Here is a 26,122-nt window from a genome sequence, read left to right as displayed (position 1 = left end):
AACATATTCAACAAAATATAGTTAATGACATCTGAAATGTGTGACTCACTGTGAAACCACTTTCAGATTTTGCCACCTGGCCATTCGGAATTAAAGTAGTCAGGATTGAAATAAAACTCATATTAGCTGACAAACAAAATGTAGGAATATAAGTACACAAACACTGTATATTTTAATTTTACCTTTAATTTTAATTGTAAATTCTTTTAATTTTACACATGAAACAAAATGGTACCACAATAACTGGTATAAACCCCCAAAACAAATAAAAACAGATAATACACGGCCCTTCAATTATTTGAATGGTTCTTATTGAAATAGTGGCTTGCGGGGTTTGCAAACTAGATGACAAAAAGAAAGCAAACAAGCATTATCATGAGATAAAATGTTTTTGTTTTTTTTAAATCATGGGAAGTATGAAGACTTCAATGTTCCATCAACATTTCATGTGTGGTACACATCAATTGAAGCTATTTTCTAAACAGTACTTACTGCACTGAATATTCAGGGTGAGCGAGTTACATAAATAATTGACATTAAATTCCCTTACATGAAAGATGTGCTTTTAAACATGATACATGTACACTGCAAAAATAGATATTGCATTTGGGGTGGGGGGGAAATAGGATTGTCATTTGTTTATATCTCTTAGCACACACTTTTACTAACATTCATACTTTTACCTTAAAGCTTGTATTGCCCAACAAAAGGCAAAAGCCTTGATGCACACAGGTAGTAACTAGTTTTGCCCAATATGAGTGAATATTGGCGCTTTGGTGACTTTCACCATTATGTGAAACATCTCCATTCGTAACAGTAACAATGACAGCACACAGACATTGACCTGTTATGAGAAACTGCATAAACATCCACAATCTCCTCTCTTATACGTGTGTGTAAAAAAAAAAAATAAGCGGACAATACATAGTGAATGGATATGGAGACGTGAAAAGCAATACACTTAGCGGAACAACAAACATCAAATAAATGCACGTTGTAGAAAAACTGGTTTCATTACTTTTTTTTTTTTTTTTTTTATTGCTTTGGCCTGTTGAGTGCAAAGCCTGCTCGTGTCAACCTTCTCCAATTGCAGAAGCACCTGAGAGCCGCCGGTCTGAACCGGTCAACGGGCTGCGCAGAACCCACCGACGCTCTGGTCTTTTTCCCTGCCGGTCTATCTGGGCGGAGGCTTTCAATTAGAACCCCGGAGAGTCTTTTTGTGCTGGGAAGTCTGCGTCTTCTTGGTCCCATTTGCCCGGGGACAGGCACTCATCAGTGGTGTAATCCTGAGGGTTTACCCCAATGTCCAGGACCTGGGGGTTAGTGCGAGACTCAGCGAGTCTGAAGGGGGGACACAGAAAGATTAGAAATGCACACAGCAGTGGAAGAATACTTAAGAAGAGAGGCATAGGCATGTAAGGATGAGCTGTGTGGATGTTACAAGATGAAGGCTAAAACTGGTCACGAAAGGCTCATGTGATGTCCACACAAGTTCATGGCTAAAGTGTGTCTCTAACAGGGAAATGAGAGAGAACGCATGACGATGAGTGGATTATTCTCTCTCTGGCCGCATGAGTCATTGATGACATGTCCTGAGCAGTACTAATGGTTGATGGCAAGTTGGAATGAATTTGACTAAACAAGGATAAATGAATGGGGACAATCGGGTGGATCTCACTGCATCCAGTGAATGACTGTTACCTGAGCAGGATTCAAAGCTATCCAAACTGCGGCTAGAAAAGGAGGGGGTGCAAACATCACAAGTCAGGTAACCTGCAAGACGTCTTCTAAATAGAAGAACTTGCACAAACCACATCACTGGCTATTTGAGATGTGAAAAATGGGTGTCAAAAAGAATCTGGGATTTCTCCCCTTCAGACTTAACAAAAACTCACTCGTGGTAAAGATTAAAAGATCAAATAGGACAGTCTTGTGACGAAAATTGTTTCATCGGTTGGACGAAAAGGCAACTGTAATCAGGACAACTCACAACAGTACAAAGTAAGTAGTTCCCCACAAATGTGCAACAATTAATCAAGTAATGGACTTGTTGATTAATGACTAATCAACTTTGAACATCAATTACAGTAATTGTGCCGATACCTTTCATTTTTTCCCCCCCTTCATTGTTTCCGGGGAAAATGCTCATTAATCAGCGTTTCTGTAAATATGCCAATTCTAGATAAAAGCGATTTTACTGATTATAGTCCCTTTGCAAGATGTCAAATGCAGCAGCTAAAAACAAAATTACATCAAAATCAGTTAATATAAAAATGCCACAAAAAAAGTATACAGAAATGAGAAGCGATGGACATTAAAACAGAAAAATAAGTAGCCTTACAATAACAGCAGGCAGGAAGCACAAAAATGTATAAGCATAAAAGTTAAGAATTTGCTGAAAATATTTGAAGGTGAAGACTTGAATGGGTGTGCAAATTGAGAATTCAGGTGGAATTCAAGTTGTGTTCAACACAACTAATTTAATACATTACCAAGGTATCAAATCGGGACTCAGTAAAATCAGATTCTCAAAATCAGGGACTCGGTGCAAAAAAAAAATAAAAAATAGGCCAGGACGTTCCCAATTTAAATTGTCAAAATTTCCATCAATAATTTGATGGATTTTTGAATGTGCTGCACAAAAGCAGACTGATTATCTTGTGATGAATCAAAATAAAACATTTGCAGGAACACTTCTCCTACACTCGAACAACAACAACCTGCTCTAATGAGAAACATTAAGCAGGCGGGCGCTAAAGCAGCCTTCAATTATAGAATAGTTCTATCTGTGCTCATGCAAGGGGCATTCTCATTAAGCCGAGAGTGGAAGATTTATGATGTTGGGCCATTATTACAGTGTGGAGAAAAATAATCATTTGATAACAGCAAAAAGAAAAATTGCCTCCAGGTACTTGTTTGCATAAACTGCCAAGCATCACAAATGTCACCAAATGAACCAATCAATGACTTCAGGGTGGTCTATAAAAATAATAATAATGCTACCTGTTTTAAAAACAAAATGGGATATACCGCATAACCTCTAAGAGGACCGCCCAATGACTGCAATAGCTTTCTTGCAGGCAAAGTGGCTAAAATGTTCAATTAATCACAGCTCTATTCAGATTACTTTACGGATGACATATGCCAGCTGGAGGAATTCCAATAATTTATGAACAACAGCAATGGCACACTTTGAAACGGTTCTGTTAACGTGGATTTCAAGTCATTCACTACCACTGAAGGCAATAAAGATATCACAAATATATTTTTACTGGGCTAGTAGTGAATGAGTTAAACTCTAAAGTGGCAATTCTAATTTTTACACCCTAGAAACAACTTGCAAGGAATCACCGTGGGAATATGATGAAAATAAAACAGCAATTAAATGGAAACTGACATTTTACTTTCGGCAAAGGACTGAGTACACTGCTTGGTTGCCAGCAAAATGCCGTTTTAAAAACTCCACTGAATTCACAATGCCTGTTTTAAGAGATGTGTACATCCACCACGCTGCTCGCAATGCTGCTTGCAAATAATCGCTCAATATAACCTACATTACTTTGAGTCAAACGGGTATTTTGACGTAGCAAAAATTCAATTCAAGCAAAACAAATTGCAGTTAAAACATTGACCACTAGGTGGGAGAAAAACAAAACAAAACTTTAAGGTAACGAGGATTCAGAGTTCAAATTCAATACAGTACTGTTAGCTGCCGATTTTTAAAAGGGCTTTAGTTTTTTGGGGTAAAATAAAGTGGATGACACTTAGATAATAGACAGAGTTATTCTTATTAAGAAAAAAAAATCAAGAACCTTTTCATCTAAGAGCAGGAATTGTAATTTCACCGTATTAAGGGAAAATTTAACAAACAAATACAGAGTTGATTAACAGCCCTAAATTTTATAAATGCACATTTTAATTGCATTGATTTCTGAGTGTACTCCTGAGTTTGTACTACTTTATTTTCGGTTTGGGATCCAACTAACTTAGTTATGGGTGTCTCTACCAAAAAAAAAATCTGAAACATTGTGTGTAGAGTGTGTGAGAATAGCAGCATAATTTGAAGAAGGTGTCTGACATGTTGGGGCCCTGCAAGATGAGCCTGTGGATAGGAGTTACATAGGACATTGGAAATACTGGTACTGTGGCTGTGTACTAACATGTTTTCAAGATGTTCAATGGGTTAAAAAGCTAAATAATTTTTTTAAAAGTTATGTCTACCTTGAGAACGCTTCATCCAGGCCGTCCTCAAGCTCCTGTCGGACACAGAGTAAAGTTATTTTCCAAATCACACCAACGGTGTTTGTTCAGTCAACTTTTTTTTTTTTTTTAAACCATATACAATACAATGCATTGACTCAAAGCAAATTGAAGGTTTTGGTTTATAACAATAAAGTTACCAGCATGCATTCACCTCTTGTACATTTCATTTTTGAATCAGAGGAAGCGAAATGTCATCTTTCCTTCTTGAAATAACAAATGAATAGAGATGTGCTCAATTGGCCATTGTCCAGCTCTGTCTACTGCATGCCCGCTAAATATTCACACCGCTTCATGTTTTCCAAATTTGGTTGTTACAGCCTTAGATTCCACAATGGATTAAATACATTTTCCTCATCAAAATTTGACTCGCAGCACTCCAGATAACAACGGTCAAGTGCAAATATCCTATGGTATGGTTCTCAAATGGGGGTACGGGTAGCCCTGGGGGTACTTGAAGGAACTTCAGAGGGTACTCGAGATTATAAATAAAAAAAAAACAACAAACAAGCAAAAGCCCTTTAGGAATGATTATTGAATTGTTTCAGGAAAATGTATGTTCTTAAAACACAGTTTTATTTATTGTAAAAAGCCAGATTTTGCCCTATACTAGAATAGTTCAACCCAACTTGTCATGTGACACCCCTCGTTACCTGTCATGATTTATTTTTGTGAACACATCTCTACTAAATTCCCGAAAGAGGACACTTTAGGTTGAATATTTCAGTAGACAAAAATTGATTTATAATTGTTTCTTTTTGAGAATGCTTTATGTTGATTATTCTTTTGTTGACAAATATTAATTCCTAATTAAGTTAATCATTTATTTTTATGAGCAGATCTCTACTGTAATTTCTAAAACAGGACGCTTAATATTGAATATTTTTTGGGGACAAATATTTATTCATAATTACTAGTGTTTGAGAAAAAGTGACATTTTATTATTTTTTTTTTTTTTAGAACAGGTCTGATGCTTAATATTGATCATTTTTTGTGGAAAAAAAGAACATTAAGCACACTATAAACGCAATACATTTTTGAATAAGGCCGTAAAATAAAATGTGGAACAAAAAAGGACTGTGAATAATTTCCCACTGTAAAAGCAGAACAACAATGCAAACTTCCCCTCTGTAAGTACAGTTTCCTTTTTATCAATATCAAATTATTGTGTAGTATTCCATGATCGTGTCGGAAACTAAGTGAACTGCTGGCTTACCCATACTGTATTGTTGTTCTCAGTTGCATGATTATGCACCGTGAAGGAATTCAAATCAGTTTGAATTGTTCCTGAGTGGACCAACGTTACATTGGCCCCTTCTGCCAAATCTAGGAGTTTGGTTGTAGCTATCTCTGGAAGAAAAAAAAAAAAACAAAGTTGAACAGACAGTATTTTTCCCACACACCTTTATTTAGATACTATTGCACTTATGCAAACATAAATAGCAGTGTATTCCAAATCGTGTTGAAGCTTCATTGTATGTATGTGAAGTTTGACTTCTATTCATTAAGCATCAAATGGATTTCATTGTAGTTGCATAATGTGATAAGTGAACTTGAAAACCCCTCATTGACAGCACTAATCTATAATGAGATGCACCTACCAGTTGATTAATGTGTCAACCCTGATATTTGAGCCCTCTTTAAGCTAATGTGTCCATTGAGAACGGTTGAAACCACTCGAAAGCAATTGTTTAGCGCAATACAATTATTCCATCAAAATATCTTGAGGTAACCACCCGATAATAACCTGCCTTTTGTTGTAACAAGAACCCAAGTTGTGTGCCTGTAGAATACAAGTCAAATCAATTTCTCTACTTTGTCTGCATTTTTAGAATGGGGTTGTAACATATGGCCGTAAAGTATTCACAGAAATCTCCTCTTTAGAAAGTGTTATTGCTGATAGACCTGTAATTTGTTAAGGTGGGATTGGGTGACAGAGAAAACACAGAGCTGTTGTTTAGTTGCCAGGAGTGTATAGTATTTCATGGCAAAAGCGGCTTCAGTAACCCCAGGTCTCGCTAACTCTTTGGCCTGGAGCGTGATCGGGCAAAGTAAAGAGGGCATAAATATAACCTTGTGATGGCTCCAATGCTGAGCTGTGCTCAATCTGTGCCATTACACGCAGAAAGGCTTCAGCCATGTACAAATGATGCCAATTGTATTTACAAGAATCTATTCCACAGCAGCACTGCCTGCTTAGAGGCATAATACATTAGAATCCAAAAGCTTTCACCCATGGGGGAAAAAAAAAAAAAAATCCTATACGCTTAAATTTCAGAAATCCCTATCTAGCTTGGGGCTATTTGGTTGAAAGGATGACTACAAAGCTAATGTCAGATAGTTCTGGACTTGCATCAAGCTGAAACCTCTGCTATCAAATGGATCAAAGAAAGGGGGAGCATTTAATATTTGATGTACACAATGTGACAGGAAAAGGACATGCACACATGTATGCAAGTGGATGGGTGCACAGCCATTGTGCAATTGGCAGCAGGATATGCCTTATCTCAGCTAGGACAATAGCTACAGCTAATGATGCCTTGAAGGATGTCCAGCTCAATGACATGTCAATAACTTCCTGTTTACAAGGCATGGCAAATAGAATCAAACGTATGAACAATGAGGTCACAGCAACTATCGGGTAGTTCTAGTACCACTACCCCTGGTTGGTAAACAAATTGAGTATCATCTAATAATAGATAGTTCTAAATAAAACAAAGCATCCTAACACCCAATGTCATCACATACATTCACCTTTAATGTCATGTGTGTAACAATGATATCGAGGAGCAAGAAAGACCCAGGATGTTAGCTGAACTCTAGGCCTTAATCAAAGCCAACATTTGACAAGCAGCTGATTTCTGTTGCGGATGGCATAATATTCTGTGACATGACTGACCTCCTCCCTTCAGGCTGCCAAGGCTCACTGAGTTTTCTGACTGGGTGCTGTTGAGTCCTTCACCATCTGAACCAGACTTCACTCGCTTCTCCTTGTCTACGTATGCAGGAACACAGGGGACCAAAGAGTGAGGACAAAGAGACAGAATGTAGTTATAGAAAAGGCCATGAGCTATGACAAGAAAACTGTAACAAAGGGGGGATTGTGCTACTGTGTACTCATTTGGGGGCTTGGGGGGGTAATGAAATGTTCCACCAAACTCTCATTCAATAATATGTTTGAACAAGTAAGTAGTAACAATTATCTGATACAATTAGATTACTTAGTTTTCTTGAAATGTGAGAAACTGGCCTGTCACACAAAATAACGACATGCGGTACATGCAATAGTGGTTGCAGCATCTACAGTAAATTCAACAGAAAGGGCATCTGTGTAACACAAAGTGGCCTGTGCCAAACATCTTCATCTGGTAAGGTTTACTACAGCACAACTGATAAATGTTCCAAGCTCTGTGAAAAGAAGGGCTGCACATTTGACGCCCTCCTTACACAGCCGTTTTGATTGTCTGCCATGTTCAGAAGGGTGCATGCACATGTGCCCACACTATGAAAGGGAGGGTTGATTTGGCAAATAAAAATAACTGTGTATACAGTACACAATGAAAGAAATCTCCTGCTTGGGTGTATTCTATGCAGAAAGGAAGTGGCAGATTAAGCCTGTTGTGCCCACCTTCGCTTGAGGCTGTAACTTCAGCTGCTTGACGAATGATCTGTCAATAATAGTTTGCTATTCAAACCGCTGAAAGTTTGAATGAATAGGTAAAGTTGAGGATTGTGAGTTAACAGAAAACCATGTTTTTTTTGATTGACACTTATTGGGGCAGCAGTGGGTAGCCATATTCTACATACTAGAGGTGGTAAGCATTGAATGTCGCATGCTATGAGTCGATTCTTTGGTCTGCCATTAGAATTCGAATACAATTTTTATGCAAAATTGATTGACAATTTCTGTTTCACTCTATGGATATGCAAAGAATCATCATGATCTATGCTTGTCTGCTTTACAAGACAGAATGACAAATGAAGACATTTGACAAGGAAAGAAAAAAAAACGCAAAAGAGCCACAACTGCTCCTCTCGTCTTTATTTGACATACCATCCAATAGAATGAAAAGTGAAGGCCTTATTTGATTAGGTATTGTGATTATCGCTGACTTGATAGACCAATTAATTTTTATAAAATAATTTCACTCCCTTCACTCTTCTTGATAAATGTCAGCTTTTATACATTGATAGAAAGTTATTAACGTAAAATGAATGGATCGACCACTTTTCTGTCCAACTTTAAAATGTCCGACTGCATTTGATTTTACCACATACTGTAGTTAGTGGCTAGCGATAATGATGGAGGCTCGCGTTGTATCGCACAACAAAGTTGGCCTTCGCAGCATGCCGTAAGCCCTGTGATATATTTTTTCCTCCCTTAGCAGTGTGCGTTAGGCCATTAAGTTCCATTAAAGCTGACAGGAAGAGGATTTGTTTTGTTTTGATGTATAAAAACAATTTTGGTATATTGTAAATCAATTCTGAATATCAATTCTGAATTGTAGTAAATACTGATTCTTTTGTGAATTGATTTTTTTGGAACATGTTTACTATATACTGTGGTGGATTCTCCTTTAGATTTACATAACTCATTCTTTACCATCCCAGTTAAAATGAATGTGAAATACATACAATAATGCTGAATTGTTAGCTAATTCATTGCCAGTCCAGTAAAAATGGATCTGTGATATCTATAGCCTTAAGCAACTATGTTTTCCTGGTATTATTCACATTATTGAAGCAACAAACTTTTTACTTTTGAGTATTTTTTTAAAGAATAAAGCTACTTTTAATGTTACTTTGCTATACTACCGTAGCTTTTGTCTATCTGTTTTTGCTTGCACAATGTATGTTTTGGTTTGCCAGTTATACTTGCACCGTGGGCGTTCCCAAATTTTGTCTATCCTACCCAAACTACCACTGCCATTGCAAAAACATTTGCAGTGATGTCCGACTAAACTGCATGACCATGCAGAGATATGTCTAATGAGTCTGTGTGCATATAGCTCGGAGCCATTTTAATCTAGGTAGCCATTGTCAATTTGCTGAAGACCCTCAAGTGGTGTGGAAAACAGGAAACCATAGTCAATCGTTTTAGATGGAGAGGCACATTGAAAATAAAATTAAATCTTCTCAACTGGTATGTGACCTTGCTGTGATATGACCCTCAAAGAAGATCAAATTTTATGGACAGTTTCTTTGCATATGTGAATCATAAAAACCTGAAAAGGTTCTGCCATTTATCTATTACTGATATCCTGGTCAGGGTCATAAATGCAGCCTCTCCCAGCTGTCTTGGCCAAAAGGCAGACTACTGTATATCCTGGACTGATGACTTGCGGGAACATTAAGACCAATGTATAAGCATTTAAACTCAAATTCACAAGCTCAGCCAGTAGGAACTGAACCCAATTTGACAACATATTAAGTCGAGTGCGGGAACCACAGCAACTAAAAAGGTTCTTCTTCAATTTGACAGTGTCATCAAAACTGAGCATTGTCACTTTTGTTATGGCAAGCTATTTGGTTCCGCAATATCAGATTGCACAACTGCACATCATCTGAGTGTGTGAATATACGTTGGTATACTTAGACTTTGTCTACACGTAGCCGCGGTTCTTGGAAACTGGCAGTAAATGTCTCTGTTTTGCCCTATCTTACTACACCTAGCCGGGCTCCCCCCCAACAAAACGAAATGTTTCAAAACTTCCAGCCAAAATGGAGATTTGCCCAAGCCTCCTATTTTGCGGTTGCGTGTGACCAGCTTAAACCGGAGATTTGCGTCATCGTGCTAGTTTTTTTCAAGCCAAAGATGCAGCTACTTGTGACGTCAGAGGCGTAAGTTCTTTCCGATTGGACACGTCAGAGGTCGAAGTTCTTTCAGATGTGGGCAGAATTTGGTGACACTACTGCCGCCTAGCGACTTGGCATGCTTGTAAGTGAATGAAACCACACTGTGCTGGATTCGTATAGACGTGATTTCGTTAAATCAACAAAACAATTATTGAGGGGGAGACTATGTGGATTTAAATAAGACGGTTACATGTAGACAAGGCCTTAGTGTACTTGCTCTATGTAGCCACAATAAAATGTGACGTCAACATATATTGGTTAAAAAAAAAAACAAACAATGACAATACGACAAATAAAAGGAAAAACCCCAGAGGAAGAATGGAGAGATGAGAGAGGCATTTCCACACATCTATCATGCAGCTCTTGTCGTCGAGGAAACCATGCATACCTTCCTTGGCAGCCTGCCAGAATTCAAATGCCACTCTGAAAGCCTGCGCTACTGTTAGGGTTACTGCTTGTGCCTGTTGGGGGAAGTGCACACATGCATAAGAGGGAAATGAGCAAAGGAAGACACATGACAAGTATTACATATTAACTCACGGGTTCCTAATCCACAGTATTGATATTTAGTGTAAACAAAACATGACCACTGCCACCAAATTCGTGACACTTCAAAAGAAGGAAGAGTCACTGAGCTAGAAGGCTATATAGCATTTTGGCATGAACTAAATTAGTGAGGGGAAGGAAAAGGAGGGTGGGGCTCACTTGTTGTGGAACCTCTAGGGAAGGAGGGAATGATGACAACCTATCCTCCCTACATGGTTTCAGGCCTCAAATTCCTTCACTTTTGACTTGTTTGCATGATACTATGTAAGGTGGTAGTTTAAAACATTTAAAAATAAATGCCTCCACAAAGCTACCCTTCATTGAAAGAATACATGGTCATAATTGCTTACCACTTTTCTCTTTGTGCAGAGGAAGGCATGACACTCAAGTGCCTCATTGTGTTGGCTCTGAACGATGTAGGCGAACACTTTGTCATGCATCTTATCTGCTGTACAATAGGATATTCTGAAAAACAACACATGTAATTTTAAGATCAAGTAAAGCACTAATTAGATCATAAAGTTAGCTGAGCAATGCAATTCAAAGGGTTCAATATAGTCAACGGTGTGCATTATTGTTTTCGTGGGTTCCATAAGTCCATCAGTTATGTTTTGCGCAGTTAGCTCGGGATCTGGTTTACTCCAAGGAAGTCAGAGGTAAATTCTCCGTCATTGTAGAGTGACGATATATACGACCTTATTCACACCCTCACAAGAATGATACAGCCATAACAGGCAGTACAAGCAGCTTCAGTAAACAAACAAATATCCTCAGAATAGGAAGACATGGGATGTGCATCCTAAGCTTTATGAAAGGCAGGGAGAAAACTATACTTGTGGATTCAACATACAGCGTTGCGCCTCCGCTCCGCTGCATGGTGCACAGCACTATGCAGCCAATGTTAACTCTTTCAGTGCCAAATCTTAATTGGAAAAGGAAATTAGTAATTTTAACATTTACACTCACCGATCAAGGCAAACACAACATTGTGTGCTTTGTCTATATAAATATAGGTGGTATCATGTGAAAGATTGACTTCAATTCCTTACTTTGAATTGCATGTAGTGGTCCACCAGTCTGTGGATCAACTCTGGTACCGGGCCAAGTGGGCTGCACCCGAAATAATGTTTTGGAAAAGATTTAGTTGAACAGTTCATACGTTTGTGCTTGATCTGTGTTTTTTCTTTTTTTTGTGCCGCTTCTGGCCGCTGTTGATATTACATACATAGTGAGTAGGATGATGTGGTGTGTATATATATATATATATATATATATATATATATATATATAGTTAAACAAATATGTTGCGAACACCACAGCCAGCCTACGTACAATTTAGAAGCCAACGTTTGCAAGGAGGGTGTTGAAAAATTGGGTGTCTACTGTAGTCTGCTCAATATATTTTATTGATCAGCCTACTTCCGAGAGAATATTAAAGAAGTAAACCTCAGATTGCAAAGTGTCTATAAGCAGCTTTATGTTTTCACATCCTTTGCTGCATCCACTTCACACCATTTTTTACACGGTATGGTCATGTTCAAGTTAAAGAACATAACTATTACTTGCATGAAACGTCAATTAAAGTTGTACTTTAGAAACTTAGAGTATAAACTGCAAATAAATAAACAGAGCCCAGAGTGTCTGATTGCACTTACAGTATAAATAAACCTGATCTCAGCCCAAGACGGTGATGTTTCTCACACTGCCTTGTAAAATGTTACTTGGAAGAAGCCCAACATTGCAGAAAGCAGATTTAATATAGATAAATGGAGTGTAGTAAAACTGTGACATTAATGCCCTAACATTGGCAGTCACATTGCACATACAAATGAAGGCTTTGCTGTCAATTACGCCAAGGTTTATATAATACTGTAGTTGCAAAAAGCCAATTCCAAGTCCAAACATTTGAAGTGGCACACCTAATGACCGTGTGTACATGTACATATCAGAGGAAATTCCCCTTATGTGTGCCTGGCCACCTCGCACATAACTACTATACAAACAGTAAAGGCCAAAAGTTGAAACACAGGTTCTCATTCATGTGTTTCTTTATTTTCATGACTATTTAGTGTTTACATTATAGATTCTTACTGACACGTTTAACACTTTGAATGAACACGTCGAGTAATATGCCTGAAAAAGGTGAAATACTGTAACTGAAAAAATGTTTTTTATTCTAGTTTGTTCAAAATAGCCATCTTTTCTCTGATTACTGCTTTGCACGCTCTTGGCATTCAATGGCACTTTGAGAAGTAGTCAACAAATAATTTTATTGTTGCAACATTAGTTTCCGCATTTGTGTCCACACGTACATTCCCTCGCCATTTCTCCCCCACCCATCCCATAACTGCAGCAGTATGTTAATATACGATTCAGAAATGCCTCTAAAAGTACCCTAATTTCATCATTTTAATACACACCATGCATTTTGATTGGACAGCCATGATTTATATAATCACTAAAGTCAGCGATAGACTTAAACTCGCATTTCTGTAAAATTCACCATAACTCAAGTAAAAGGGGGGGATATCGACTCATGAGCAAGGTTGACTTGTACTTAGAGAAATACGGCATTTACCATTAATGAATCTATTATTCCTATTCTATACTATTTATTCCATTGATTTTTTTTTCCCCCAATATGCACCAATCAAAGTAGTGCTCCCAAATTCATTGCACAGTGACAATGAAAGGCATTCTGTTCTAATGAATTGAAACATCATTGCCCACTGTTGTCATTTATTTTATTTATTGGCTGACAAAACTTCCATTGGTGATGATAATGGTTGATGGACAATTGATGATATTTAGACTGCATCAAATAGTCTACAGTATTACTGTTATTTGCTGTCAAATTCGGTTAGAATTGAGAGTTGAGCATAAAATAGCTAAGTTAAAATAACAAACTTTGCTGGGGGGGTGAGAAAAATGAACTCTTACGTAGATACCTTAAAAAAAAATAATTTAAGTGACTTCTAACTTAAGTCAATTGAGCATGATCTTTTTGCTCGAGGCCAACTCAGGTCATGCTGCTCAAATCATGCAGGCTGGGGCAGGAAAAATGTTTCTATGGCAATCGTAGGAATGTCTGTGTCACTTGGGTGTGACAGAATGTGTGAATGTCAGTCAGTCACACCTGTATGAAAGCTCAGCCATACAGCTGTTATGCTGCTTCCGAGCGAGAGCGAGCTTACTGATGACACACAAACACACTGGCGCATCACACCTCGTTTCACACAACAATATACTTGTAGTGACAAAGTACTACAGGCATGTGATGACTGCTTTGGTTTTAATCTAGGGGTGAAGTCAAGGCAAGGGAAGTTGAGACAAAGTATTCAAAAACTAGCAACGCTCAGTTGAATCATTGAGTCAGTGCATGAGAGGAAGCGGGAAACTGACCTGTAAATTGAAATGTTCTCTATTAGCTGGTTGGAGGCACTGTCATAAAGGATGATTCCACGAGGGGAGACAGTTAGTGTGATTTTCTGGAGCTTTTTACCACTGGCTTTAGCCTGAACAAAACACAGGAAGTAAACCAAGACATGCATAAGACATGGCATAATTGTACAGTTCTGTGAAAAGGCAATTTTATTTATCACACTAAAATGTTTTTGGTCATTAAGCCAATTTTGTTATCCATCAAAAAGAACAAGTAAATATGAAATGCTGTTAATGATTGCTGAAATGCTGTTAATGCTGTTAAATGATTTCTCACACTTCTTGAACCGTGAGCTCACAGATTAATCAGTTTTTGGAGACCTGAGCTCAATTTCTCTGACTACACCCGAGCCTGATTACGATCATATTTGTTTAATAACTTATATGTATCTACTAGTATGTAGAAATTACTTCAACAGTCCCTGACAAACAAAACAAAGTAGGCCACAAAATCATTCCGCCACAAAATAAATAAATACACTAAGTGACTGAATCAATCAGTCTGCAAAACATTACAAAGCCATTTGCTGGTTTTAATCAAGTGTCTATGACAAAACCAAATACAGTTTTACATTTGCCAAAAAACATCTTGGCTTGTTTTCTATGTGTTGAATATAAAAAATATATAAATGTTATTTACTTCTAACCCCTGTAGGGGAATGTCCAGTCATTGGTTGTTGCCCTCAGACCCGCTCGTGTTAAGCAGAAAATTAATGACTGGAGGCATACCAATAGGTCCACTACTCAAAGGCTCCCAATACCCTGTTTAGCTATGACTTTAAAAGGGCAGTTCATGCTTGAGCTGATACGAACAGGTTAAAACAGTTCTGTAAAGAACAACTTTGCAAGACTCATCTGGTTATTCACTCGGTTTTGGTAAACTAATTGCCTATTTGCAAATGTAGCACAATTTATTATCAGTAGGTCAACAAAGTTTGGATTTTTTTTCCCCCCTTATAGACGCACTATGGAATATTTAAAGTGGCCGTTTGCTGGTTTGACATGAATGTAGCACGAGCACTACGGCGTCACGGAGAGATCATACTTTGGAAGCATGCGCCGAGAGTATGAGCGAGAGCATGAGTGAATACAAATACAATATGCCATTGGTTTCAGTGCATAATAGTAAGGAACCTACAAAACCTGGGCAAATGTGGTAATACTAGTTACTTACTCCAGGCTTCCGTAGACATTAAAAAAAATAAACATAAATGAACACACAACTCTTTTCAGTCAAGTAGAATGCAGGACAGCAGTCCTGACACCCAAGGATTAACAGGCAACAATAACTCATGCAGCCGGCCATCCGCGATAGAAGGGAGCTACGGGCTAAGGTAAATTATTGTTGTATTGGGACGTCTTGGCTGGTGTTCTCTTTTGTGTTTTGTGGCTGAGCTCAAATGTGCATAATAACTAGGTATTTGAACTCCCAAACGATCATGATCCTCATGCATGTCATGTAACGTGTGCTGCATGGAGCGTCCATGTGCAGGTATGTGTGCGTGCATCGTCTCACTGTGGCCACTATCCTCTTGACAGCAGCTGCAGATAACTCTTCTCCTTTGGGCTGCTCAACCATTGTGACCCCCAGGTACTTGAGCTGGAACACCATGCCCTCCAGAAGGGTCTCCCTTGTGTCTGTCCAATTCTCTGGAAGTTCTACCAATGAAAACCACAGATAAAACACAATTTTAACAGTCTAGTTTATTTACTATTTCTCTTCCTGAATGTCCCCTTTACAGCTTATTTTAAATCAATATATTCTGGCAGAATGCCATCATTTGACTTTGGCAAGCTGTTCATCAAGAACACAAACCAAAAGAAGGCAAGAACAACATCTCAGACTTGTAATATCTTATCCTCGCACAGAGCCAAAACAAATCTTGAGTGGTTGTGGGGAACGTTTATACTTGTCTTAATGCCAGGGTGTAGTTAAAAGATGAGTGGATCTGACAAGCTACACACACTGTTATTCCTACCTGGCAGATATTCTGTTAGTGCAGAGCACGTCATCAAAATTATTATCATATGCAACAGGATATAATTGCTGCTCACGTTATAATTAAATTAGCACACTAAACTACGAATGTCAGTTACAAGTCAGAAGCTAGCTTTGACAAAAAATATTTAACATTCTGTTGAGATCAGGTTTATACACTGTACCAACGCTTTAAAAATGGAGAGCGCGATAAATACATTTATGTGTTGACCTACACAGTATCTAGTCAACATTGACTCATTGTGTATGTAATAAACATTCGCAAAACAATGTCAAAGTGGAGTATTAGAGGTATCAAAATGAATTGATTATCAAATTAACTACTGTATTTTAATAGAAAGTTTAGAATGGCTTTAAAACGTGCAAATTCTCTGATTTCATCCTAATAACAGTAATTATTCCCTTGTTTCTACAGCCCTGCAAGAAAGACGACTGATTATCTTTTGTTTTTTAATCAAATTAAGACATTTGCAGACATCTGCTTTGTAAAACAATAACTCACCTAGTATCTGAATCCGTTTCAAAAAGGCTGGCGAAACTTAGCCACCAGCACGCCCGTAACCCTAGTGACGATAAGCGGCTATAGAAAATGGATGGATGGATGGATAGATATTCAAAACATTAATCAATTCTAATAATGTTCTATTAGGATAGCCCTGTTGCCCCACATTCTCAATTTGCTCAGTATGCAACACCTTGGTTTCGGTTTCTTATGATATGATTTACATACGGTAAAATAACTGAGCCATATCACTTCAACATGACGCCAAGGATGGAAATCAAAGCCAGTTGGATGGAGGTTAGCCTTAGAAACTGTATCCTGGGGAAACTTAACTGCCAAAGAAGACATCTAAACAAGGCTGCTCAGTTTTGAACCTGCTTATATATTTCAAAATGAGGTCTGACGGGTATCATATCACCTTGACATTAGAGTCTGTGGAACCCACTAGTCTTGAATAGAAGAGGATCTCAAACCTATAGACACTGTTTGAGTGCAGGAAACATGAAATAGAAGACGACTACTAGATGCCATCTCCTACTGTGATGAAAATTCTTTGTATAAAAGCATTAATATACTGGAAACAAAATATTGTCTTCTAATTTTAGATGTGCATAAATCTAACACATGATGCTTCCTGTAGTAAGAGAATAATCCGTGTTAATATTGGTCGCATTTGCATTCGTACAAACCCCAAACCTCCCCACCCCCACTGGGCAGCAGTCTCTCAGCTCATTGCAGCTCCAGCACCGATTAGCGCAAACTTCAAAGGTTCACTGGCTGTATTGGAGCTGGATGGTCAGTAAGCTCCACTCGCCTGCGTGATGCTGCCATGGAGTAAGTGAACATGAAACTGGACAATGCTTGCTCAGTGGATGGGGATTGCATTTACAGACTAGAGTGGGAAAACATCATGTTTTTCCTCTAACGATCATGTTTAGAGAAATGCTTTGATTGCAAATAGTGTAATCAGGTCAAGTGGTCTTGTGCTGGCGCAAGTTCCTTGCACGTTGCCAAAAACCTTGATCCGCTTTTACAACCAGCCAGCCTGGTTCATACCACATATATACACATTCAAATGGGCTCTAATACAACAACAAACTCATGTGTAGTTTGAGAGAGGCAGAGCAAAAGCAGTTATTCACAGATCAAACTTCAATGAAAAAAAAAAGATGATGTTGGCACCTAAAAGTTCATGTAAAATTCAATTCCTTTTTGGACAATTACATAACAGCACTACTAAGTCATCCTTCCGTTAAATAAAAGGTTGCGCTATGTACTCAAACATTTCCTTTAATTTGTCGACCATCTCAACTGAGAACGCGTGATTGGGTGATTCCGGAGAAAACAAAAAAGGAAGCATTGCGTTAGAGAAAAAAAACATTTCAGTATTTTTAAGGGGTTTTTTTCTGCCTCTGATTTGCTTAATTTCTTGAAGTGGGCTTTGAAACTTTTTGATGTATTTTTTTAATACAAAGATTGAAACATGCGGTTTCACGATACAATTTGGGTGATACAATTTGGATGTTGGGCCTCATCTAAAGACATGGAATCATAAAACTGAGACTAAAGCACAGGCCGAGACTGTCACGATTCGTTTTTGAACAGCTATTAATTTCATATAATCACTGCATGCATGAGTAAGACAATCCTTTATTTGTCTCACTGTAGGGAAATTGCATTGACGGTGTTATCATGCAAAGCAAACAGAAATCCTACCTGGTAGGCTATATATGCTTGCGATTACAGATCTTCCCATAATGTGGCTTTCTACACTTTGTCGACATATCCTAACGGTAATAGCTTACTATTTCGGTCTTTCCTGTACCATAGTGACAAAGTCTTCTTCTCGACCTTCCATCCAGACACACAATGTACGTCGAAATGCAGGGGGTTACTATGATGTACAACCTGTGCAAAATTGGCGAGGCTTTACTTTATTTTCTGTTTATTTGCATCCGTCACTTCCTGTTTTTGTCACATCCACTGATTCACTAGCGTTAGTCAATCAGTAATCATACAGTTTGACGCCGAACAGCGGAAAGCATCCTCCAATTGCCTCACAAACACCTATGACATAACAGCTTTTTTTTTTTTTTACTAATCAGATGGTGCATAATAACACCCGGACTCATCCTGTGAGACTGACAGAGATAATTAGAATATGATTAACTTCATTTTAACAAATACACTCTGCACTGTAATTGTACCATTCCATTTCAATCCAACCAACACAAAAGATATTACAGCTTTCTTAGATTCCAATTAGGACAAGTGATTAATTTAGAAACCTCTGACTCAAACAAAGGAAAGATGCCTGGAGGCTTAAATAGACACAGCACTGAGAAAACTTTTAGCTGTACCACAAAGTCTTCCATTATACTGCAAGCTCCCTTGTGGTTGGGATTATATAATCGTACGCAAAATAATACAAGTGTAGGTCAGAAATTATCACAAGCCTCATGGTCATCATTTTATCTGTTAGTGTCTGCGACAGCATTTTTGAGGATAATGAGTGAATACATACAGTATATCTCGGTAGAAAGTATGGGCTAATAAGATTGTTTATACATCCAAAAATAAACGTTTAACCTTTAAACAGCTCCACAACTGTATCTCGGACCTGCCTAGTGTGTTCCTTGGTCTTCGTGATGTCCTCTGCGCTTTAAACAGAATCCTAAGACTATCACATAGCAGGTGCATTTATACAGAGACATGATTGCACACATATGGATTCTATTTATTATAATCAGTCACTTAGGACAACATTGGCTCATTCAGAGATCCTCACCCGAACATCTGGAGTGAGTTTCCTGCACTGAAAGTAAAGGGGCCGAATAATATTGCACGCCCTACTATTCAGTTCCATTTTTTTTTTTAATATAAAAAGTTTAAAATATCCAATAAATTTCACTCCACCTCACTATTGTGTCCTGCTTGTTGTTGATTCTTAAAAATATTTTCAGTCTGAAATGTCGCAAAAGATTAAAAATTTCAGGGGGGCCGAATACTTTTGCAAATCACTGTGTGTGTATATATCTTTCTGGGTGTGGCAACACTGACTGGTGTTTGCAACTTTTCAGACTAAAGACAATTTTTTTTTTAACTATGTTCAGGAATTTTCCTGTGTCCACTACACAAAGAAAATCCCCTTCGTACCACAGGACTGATTAAAAAATACATCCATAGCATTTGCAAGAGCTTCTATTCTTCCTCATCATCCTTACATAACACATCTCACCTAAAGCTATTAAATGGGCCTAGAGAAAACGCAAAATCATGCAAAAAACAATTTTACCAGCAAGTACTGTAGGTTCTACTAAGATGTGCTGATAGCTCCTGATATGCAGGTGAAAACTTTTCAGTTCTATTGTCACCGTCACACTTGTCATTTTATTTTACACAATAACAGCACCATCATATCTAGGACAACACTCTAGAGTACAAACCTAAACTGCTTCAGAATGTGTGTGCATGTTTGAGTAAAAATGTTCTTTGAGAAACTTTTTGGGAGAAAAATAAATGTAAGGATGAGTCTTACTTGAATTACTTTCTTATTTGGTGAAAGCAGTTTGATTGTGCTGTCCACTGGAAAAACATGACCACCTTGACTAACACGAAAAGGCACTAAGACAGCATTAACCAGATGCCCCCCCCCAAGCATGGCATGAATAACCTTCAGGACTTCTAAAAAAAAAGCTCACCAGTCAGATGAGTGAGATTTTTTGTTGTTGTTTTTGTTGCTATTCTTTAAAAAGAAAAAAAAAAAGCATTTCTTACGAATAAGATATGTCTAACTTTAAACACTGAATGTGACCGTGGCAAAAGCGTCAAACAAGGGAAAAATAACATTACAAGATAACTCAGTGCCGTGCATTTCAAACAATATTTCAATTTGCTACGGTCCCACGGAGAGCTGGAAACAAGGAATGCAGTGATGATGGATGCCAGAGAAGGGAATTTGGTCGACTGGTAAGGCCAGGCCCACACAAAATAGAGGAGGGATAGAGTGGAAAAAATCTTATTCAATCCAAAACTTTGTCTCAAATTGCAAGACACAACAATATTGTACATTAGAAATAGTGACACCCTCAAAAATGACATTTTTACCAAAACAAGTAAAAAAGCAGGTGCGGTGTGAGGTGCAACAAACTGCCTCTTTTATGACTGACCATTTTCTATTCAGGACATGTAACTACCCCTAAGCAAAGAGAAGAGATCATTAAAACCATGTGCATCGTATGGCACATATATCGTATACTGTATGTACAGTTGAACTCCTCTACAACAAAAACATAATTGCAGTCAATCATATTCACAACTGGACTTTCCACTAGAGCAAATCAACGATTATCGGACGTAAACATAAACGTGTTGTGCAATCTACAATCTGACTGAAGTTAAAAACAAAACCATCCAACATTTAAAAAAAAAAAGTTTATTTGCTAAATCTACAATAAGCATTCATTTTCATACATCATTTTTTTTTTAAATAATGACTCTGCTTCATCCATCTCTCATCTTTATTACTTTTATCCTGTCTTCAAGTGTTGGCTTGGTTTAAGCTCCGCGCGGCTGCACGCGTCAAAATGACGTTATAGCAGCAAGCACGCCCGTCCGCACGGACCAGATTCTCCGCAACGCTTATCTTCCGGAATTTCTTCACAAGCAGACAACATGGCAGTCAAACTAGTTCGCCAGTACAAACACCTTTATGATTCGTCTGAAAAGGTGATATCATGATCTAAATACTGTAAACAACTCCTGGCGAGCACCACATTGGGAAGAGATGGAGTCTGTTTAAAAACGCTTGGAATAATCTAGAATCGTTTGAATCTACTACGATTTTCTACCTCTGTTATAGAGTAGTGTTGTTTGTATGCTGTAGAGTCAATTTACTGGCATCCATAGTAGGGGAGAATACCGTCTGACTGAGGGGGAAAAGACGCTCCCAGAATTATATGTTGCAAAACATGCGCCAAGTATAAACCAAGCTAGACTTTTCCTGCAGGCTTGCTTTTGCCGTAGTGAATTTCAGTGCAACGCAAATGCAGAAAAAAAAAACATTTTGTATTATGCAACGGGGATTTTTAACTGTATGAGGAGAGGGAAAGGCTTCAATGCATGGATTTTTTTTTCCACTCGGGAATTTTTTTGCACATGCTGGTTTCGTTGTAGAGTTTTACACTACTCCGTACTATCAAATTGTCTCTTGATTGTTAATATGTAATTGACATGGCATTATTTGTATGTGTTGGAAGAACCCTCTTAAAAATAAGATGATCATCTCAAGGGGTTATTCATTTAAAGCAATAAAACAAAAGAAAAACAAACAAAAAAAATCAATAAAGCAAGTGTGATTTGACTGAACGTTTCAGGTGTTTCAATATACAATGTGTAATTTCCTTCTGTGTCACTTTTATGGCAAACATTAACTCGAAGTAACAAAAAATAAAACGCTTGAAGCAACCATATTTTGCCTCCTATTTTGATAACTGATTCAACAGTCGAGCGAAAGCAGTTGGTAAGGCAGGGATGGGCAATTAATTTTGCAGAGGGGGCGCGAGAAACTGGAACACTTGCCGAGGGCCAAGACAAGATGTTAAACTCAACTTTGACTATATTGTTTTTGAGGATGCACCGAAAAGAAACTGTTTAAGTGAAACAAAGTGACAAATATTTGGCCGAAAACTGAATCACCAAAATAAAATAAAATAAAATAAAATAAAATAAAACTCTTTGCACATTGCCTCACAGCAGAAAAATCAACTTTGGGAACTAACTAATTTCACACGCAGCTTCCTGAATGGTGAAAATGAAACAAAACAGCATGAATATTATTCCTGCTCAGAGTTTTACACCTGTTTAGAAGGGACTACTTTAAATGTCCTGGGGTTTTTTGTAGTAAATGATCTTATAATTAGGTATATTCTTCATTTTGATTCATTAACATACCAAGCACTGGAGTTGCTAGATCAATGTTCTCCAAATTCAACTTTTAACCTGTATAAATGCTGTTTAAAAAAATAAATAAATAAAAAAAAGTACTTAACAGTTGTTGAAAGTTTTTTTAAATTGCTTTATCCTTGTGTCAATGTTAAAAGGATGCAGTTTTAGGTAAACAAACAATTTTTATAGATAATAATCTTATTTATAGTCGGCGGGGCAAGTGGGGGAGGGGTAAAATGTTTTCTCTTTCCTAGGGAGAGCTTTGTAAAATATAATAGAGAAGCACTGTACTAGAAAGGACCATTTATTATAATTAAGTAAAATATGAAAGCAATATCAACCCCATCATTCTCCTTAATGTTAGCCTTTATAGATTGATAGGACGCCTAAATTATTTAGACATTTGCGGTTAACATTTAACGAATGCATTGAAAGCCTATGTTGGGAGTTTGAAATGTCCGACTACATTTGAATGCACCACGCGCGCTATACAGTAAGCAGCAAGCACTAACGCTGAAGACGTGTGCTGTATCATACAATGACAGCCTAATTGACTAGCAGTTTCATAGCGTCCTAAAATATTTTTTTAGTGGCGGTGTGTTGATGATGGTATAAATGTGGTGTAATAAAAATGGGAGTCACGGGCGGGGAGTAAAGCCAGCTGGTAGCAACCACCGCTACGAAGACCAATTTCAAAACAAAAATAATCTATGGCCATAGTATTGGCATTAATGTAATATTTGGAATATAATTGGCCTTTGCAGCATGTCATTGGCATGTGACGTGATGTTTTTAGTCTTCTTGGTAGGCCTTTTTTTGGCTTACACGTAGTCCCAGGAGAGAACTGGAAACTCGGCAATGCTGTTTCCTTACAATACTGTAGTTGTCTAGCAAGCAACGTCTCTTGCCTTCTCCTGCGTGTTTGTGCGAAATCCCAACAGATGCTCGCTGGTTTCTATGAAATCATATAATCTATTTTCAGACATATTGTTTGGGTTTTACAGTAATTACCTTTCAGTAAAAAAAAAAAAAATGCATTTTTTGCCATTTTCTGTGGCCAGAAATCCAGTAAGTGTCTCGTTCTAAGCCAAGTTCTTGACACATAGAAAATGCACAACTCATCACCTGGAGTTGTGCTATTTGCATCCATGTCAAGAAACAGTTTGTGACTATACTAGCAAAATGCATTGCTCATATTTTCATTCAATCATTTTACCCTCAAAAATAGCCCAATACTTTGTTTTGTGCTGCAGCAAATCTGCTTGCAAAGCTTCATGGGTCACCAATCTCCTCTGAGGATGAAAAAGCATTTATGGCAGAACTCTGGCTGCTGTCCTGTTTAGATGTGTATGATACCTGCTGAGCTTGCATCAGTGTCATTATAGTGTGAAGGCAAAAGCACACGTTATTCCTTTTTTTTTTATTCCACCTGTTTTTTACACGTTCCAACTCATTCACGGTTTATCTGATACATTAATTGTGCGATGGCTGCTTCCATTTTCCTCATTCTAAATATTTACAGATTTCCCACAATTTACTGTTTTCCACACCCAAAATCGCATTGACTCAACCCCGACTCCCGCCATTCAATGAATTCCATTTTTCTCTTCCCACAATTCAAAAGGTTCCCACAATTCCACTTTTTTCATTTTTTATCCTTGTATCTTCCAAATTATTCTGTCGATTCAAACTTTTACAACTTTGTAATATTCAGAATACTTCACAGATTCAAGCCAGTCAAACATTCCCCATCATTCCACCATTCAACGCCTCTCCCTTCAGTGTTTTTCGGCAATTTCTTCAGGAATTGCACATTTTCTATTTAAAACAAAGCATTGATTGCACGGTGTGGCACTTGTGACATCTCCGTGTCAAATGCATGGGGGGTGGGGGGGTCATGATGGGGACATCCCTCATTGTGTCACTGGAGGCAGCTACGTGCATTCGTGATCATGCAAAAACAAACACACTGGTGAAAAATCAGAAATTGCCTTTCACGCCAATTGAATCCCTGACTTATAAAGGGGCAAAAGAGACTTGGAATTGACTCACATTCATTTTAGTTTCACACAGTGCATCGCCTAGCAACAGTGGGTTGCTAGGATTGTACAGCCTTGCCAGAAATTCGACCACTAATTCCCGAGCCTTTACCTCTGTTGTAAATCTCAGACGTGACGTGGCAGACCACACCGGGTTTTCACACAGGACCGCAGGAGTTCTGAAGACATTTTAGAGCTCCACGTTGGGGAAAACAAGAAACGATACTCAGCTCGTGAGAGATTTGGACGGGTAGGATCATTTAACCCGCTCTCCACTCTCCGTGTCCATTATGGGAAAGCGGGACGTTGCTGTCACTGAGTCCAGGTCAAGTTCACGCGCAAATGTACGCATTCCCGACTTAAACTGGTCAATCAAGTTTCATTCTTATACAATTTAACTTCCACGTGCTGTCAGGCATTCACCGCGTTGACTTCAAGTTGCCCCAACAAGTGTAACATTTAAGGCACGCGCCGGTAGACCTTTATCTGCTGCTAGCTTAGTGTAGCCAAATTAGCACAAGCTTACGCTGTCTTAAATTGCGCAACAGAAAATAAATGTACTCACTTTTATGTCTGCCGCCACCCCATGACTGTTTGGCGATGCTGGGGCTTCGTATTATCGCCCTTCCAGCGGATTTCAAAGCGTCCATGGCGCGGAGCAGAAGTGGGGCAAACCCCCAACAAGCCGTACACTGTGTGTCGAAACACCTCACCCGTTTTGAAACAGCAGCCTTCCTGAACTTTTCTCATCTGTTTTCGTCCTTTCCGCACCGTTGTTCAATCGACTGTGGATTACCATGCTCTGCCCCCTGGGCGGTGTTACATATGTAAATCGAGCCAATAATATGCGTGACGTCCGATCGTAAGAAAACGTGAGTGAAGCGCTTGTATTGGGGACGCTCCCGTGCTGGGCGGGCGGTGCTTATCGAAGACAGCATCATTGGGCACACGTTTACAAACTTAAATAATATTCGCCAGAGATGTAATAATAACTTGTCTGCACGACAGTTACTTTTGCTAAAAAAAAGAGAGATCTAGGGAAAATATTAAAATTCTGCTGAAGGGATGCTATAATCTATAATCTTATTTAGCTATTTTCAGTAGTAAAAAGGTTATAATTTGTTCGCAGTTAATTAGAGTACCATTTTTCACGCTCAAAAAATAATACGTTAAAAATACATTTTGCCTCTTACAATCAAGTTAATTATTGGCAAAATATTAACGTTCTCCAACTAAAAATACATGAATACGTTCTGTATTCCTTTAAGAAATCAACACATCTTCACACTATTATTTTCACAATAATATTTTTTGTGCGAAACACTAGCATTACCATTACATTCTAAGTACTGCATTATTACTTTTTGGGGAATATGAAATTACCAACAATATTCATACATTTCGGTTTACTCTCAGGGGGCAGCCATTTTGCCACTTGCTGTCAAGGAAAATGACGTCACTATTGCTCTTGCTCTTAGGTTTAAAATTTAGCACACATGTTTTCTGAGTTTGGTCATGTGACATTCAGAAGCT

At 38.2% G+C, this 26,122-nt stretch overlaps 1 protein-coding gene across 2 annotated transcripts; it reads right to left on the bottom strand.

Moving 5' to 3' along the window:
- Nucleotides 1-370: 370 nt before the first annotated feature.
- Nucleotides 371-25,427, bottom strand: ldlrap1b (low density lipoprotein receptor adaptor protein 1b). Of its 2 annotated transcripts, XM_088433748.1 has the most exons (10): nt 25,155-25,427; nt 15,620-15,762; nt 14,065-14,177; nt 11,013-11,127; nt 10,505-10,577; nt 7,160-7,255; nt 5,477-5,610; nt 4,222-4,256; nt 1,702-1,733; nt 371-1,341 (listed from the first exon to the last, which is right to left on the bottom strand). In XM_088433748.1, the coding sequence occupies exons 1-10, from the start codon at nt 25,237-25,239 to the stop codon at nt 1,295-1,297; spliced, it is 873 nt and encodes a 290-aa protein (XP_088289874.1). In that variant the 5' UTR covers nt 25,240-25,427; the 3' UTR covers nt 371-1,294. The 2 variants fall into 2 exon arrangements, with proteins under 2 accessions (XP_088289874.1, XP_088289873.1); XM_088433747.1 differs by lacking the exon at nt 1,702-1,733 and having other exon boundaries at nt 25,155-25,420.
- Nucleotides 25,428-26,122: the final 695 nt, after the last annotated feature.

Source organism: Hippichthys cyanospilos, chromosome 14, assembly GCF_059441005.1.
Source record: "Hippichthys cyanospilos isolate Australia breed blue-spotted pipefish chromosome 14, RoL_Hcya_1.0, whole genome shotgun sequence".
Taxonomy (NCBI): Eukaryota; Metazoa; Chordata; class Actinopteri; order Syngnathiformes; family Syngnathidae; genus Hippichthys; species Hippichthys cyanospilos.
Note: the sequence above shows the minus strand (reverse complement) of the source record. Positions and strands in the feature narration are given on the sequence as shown.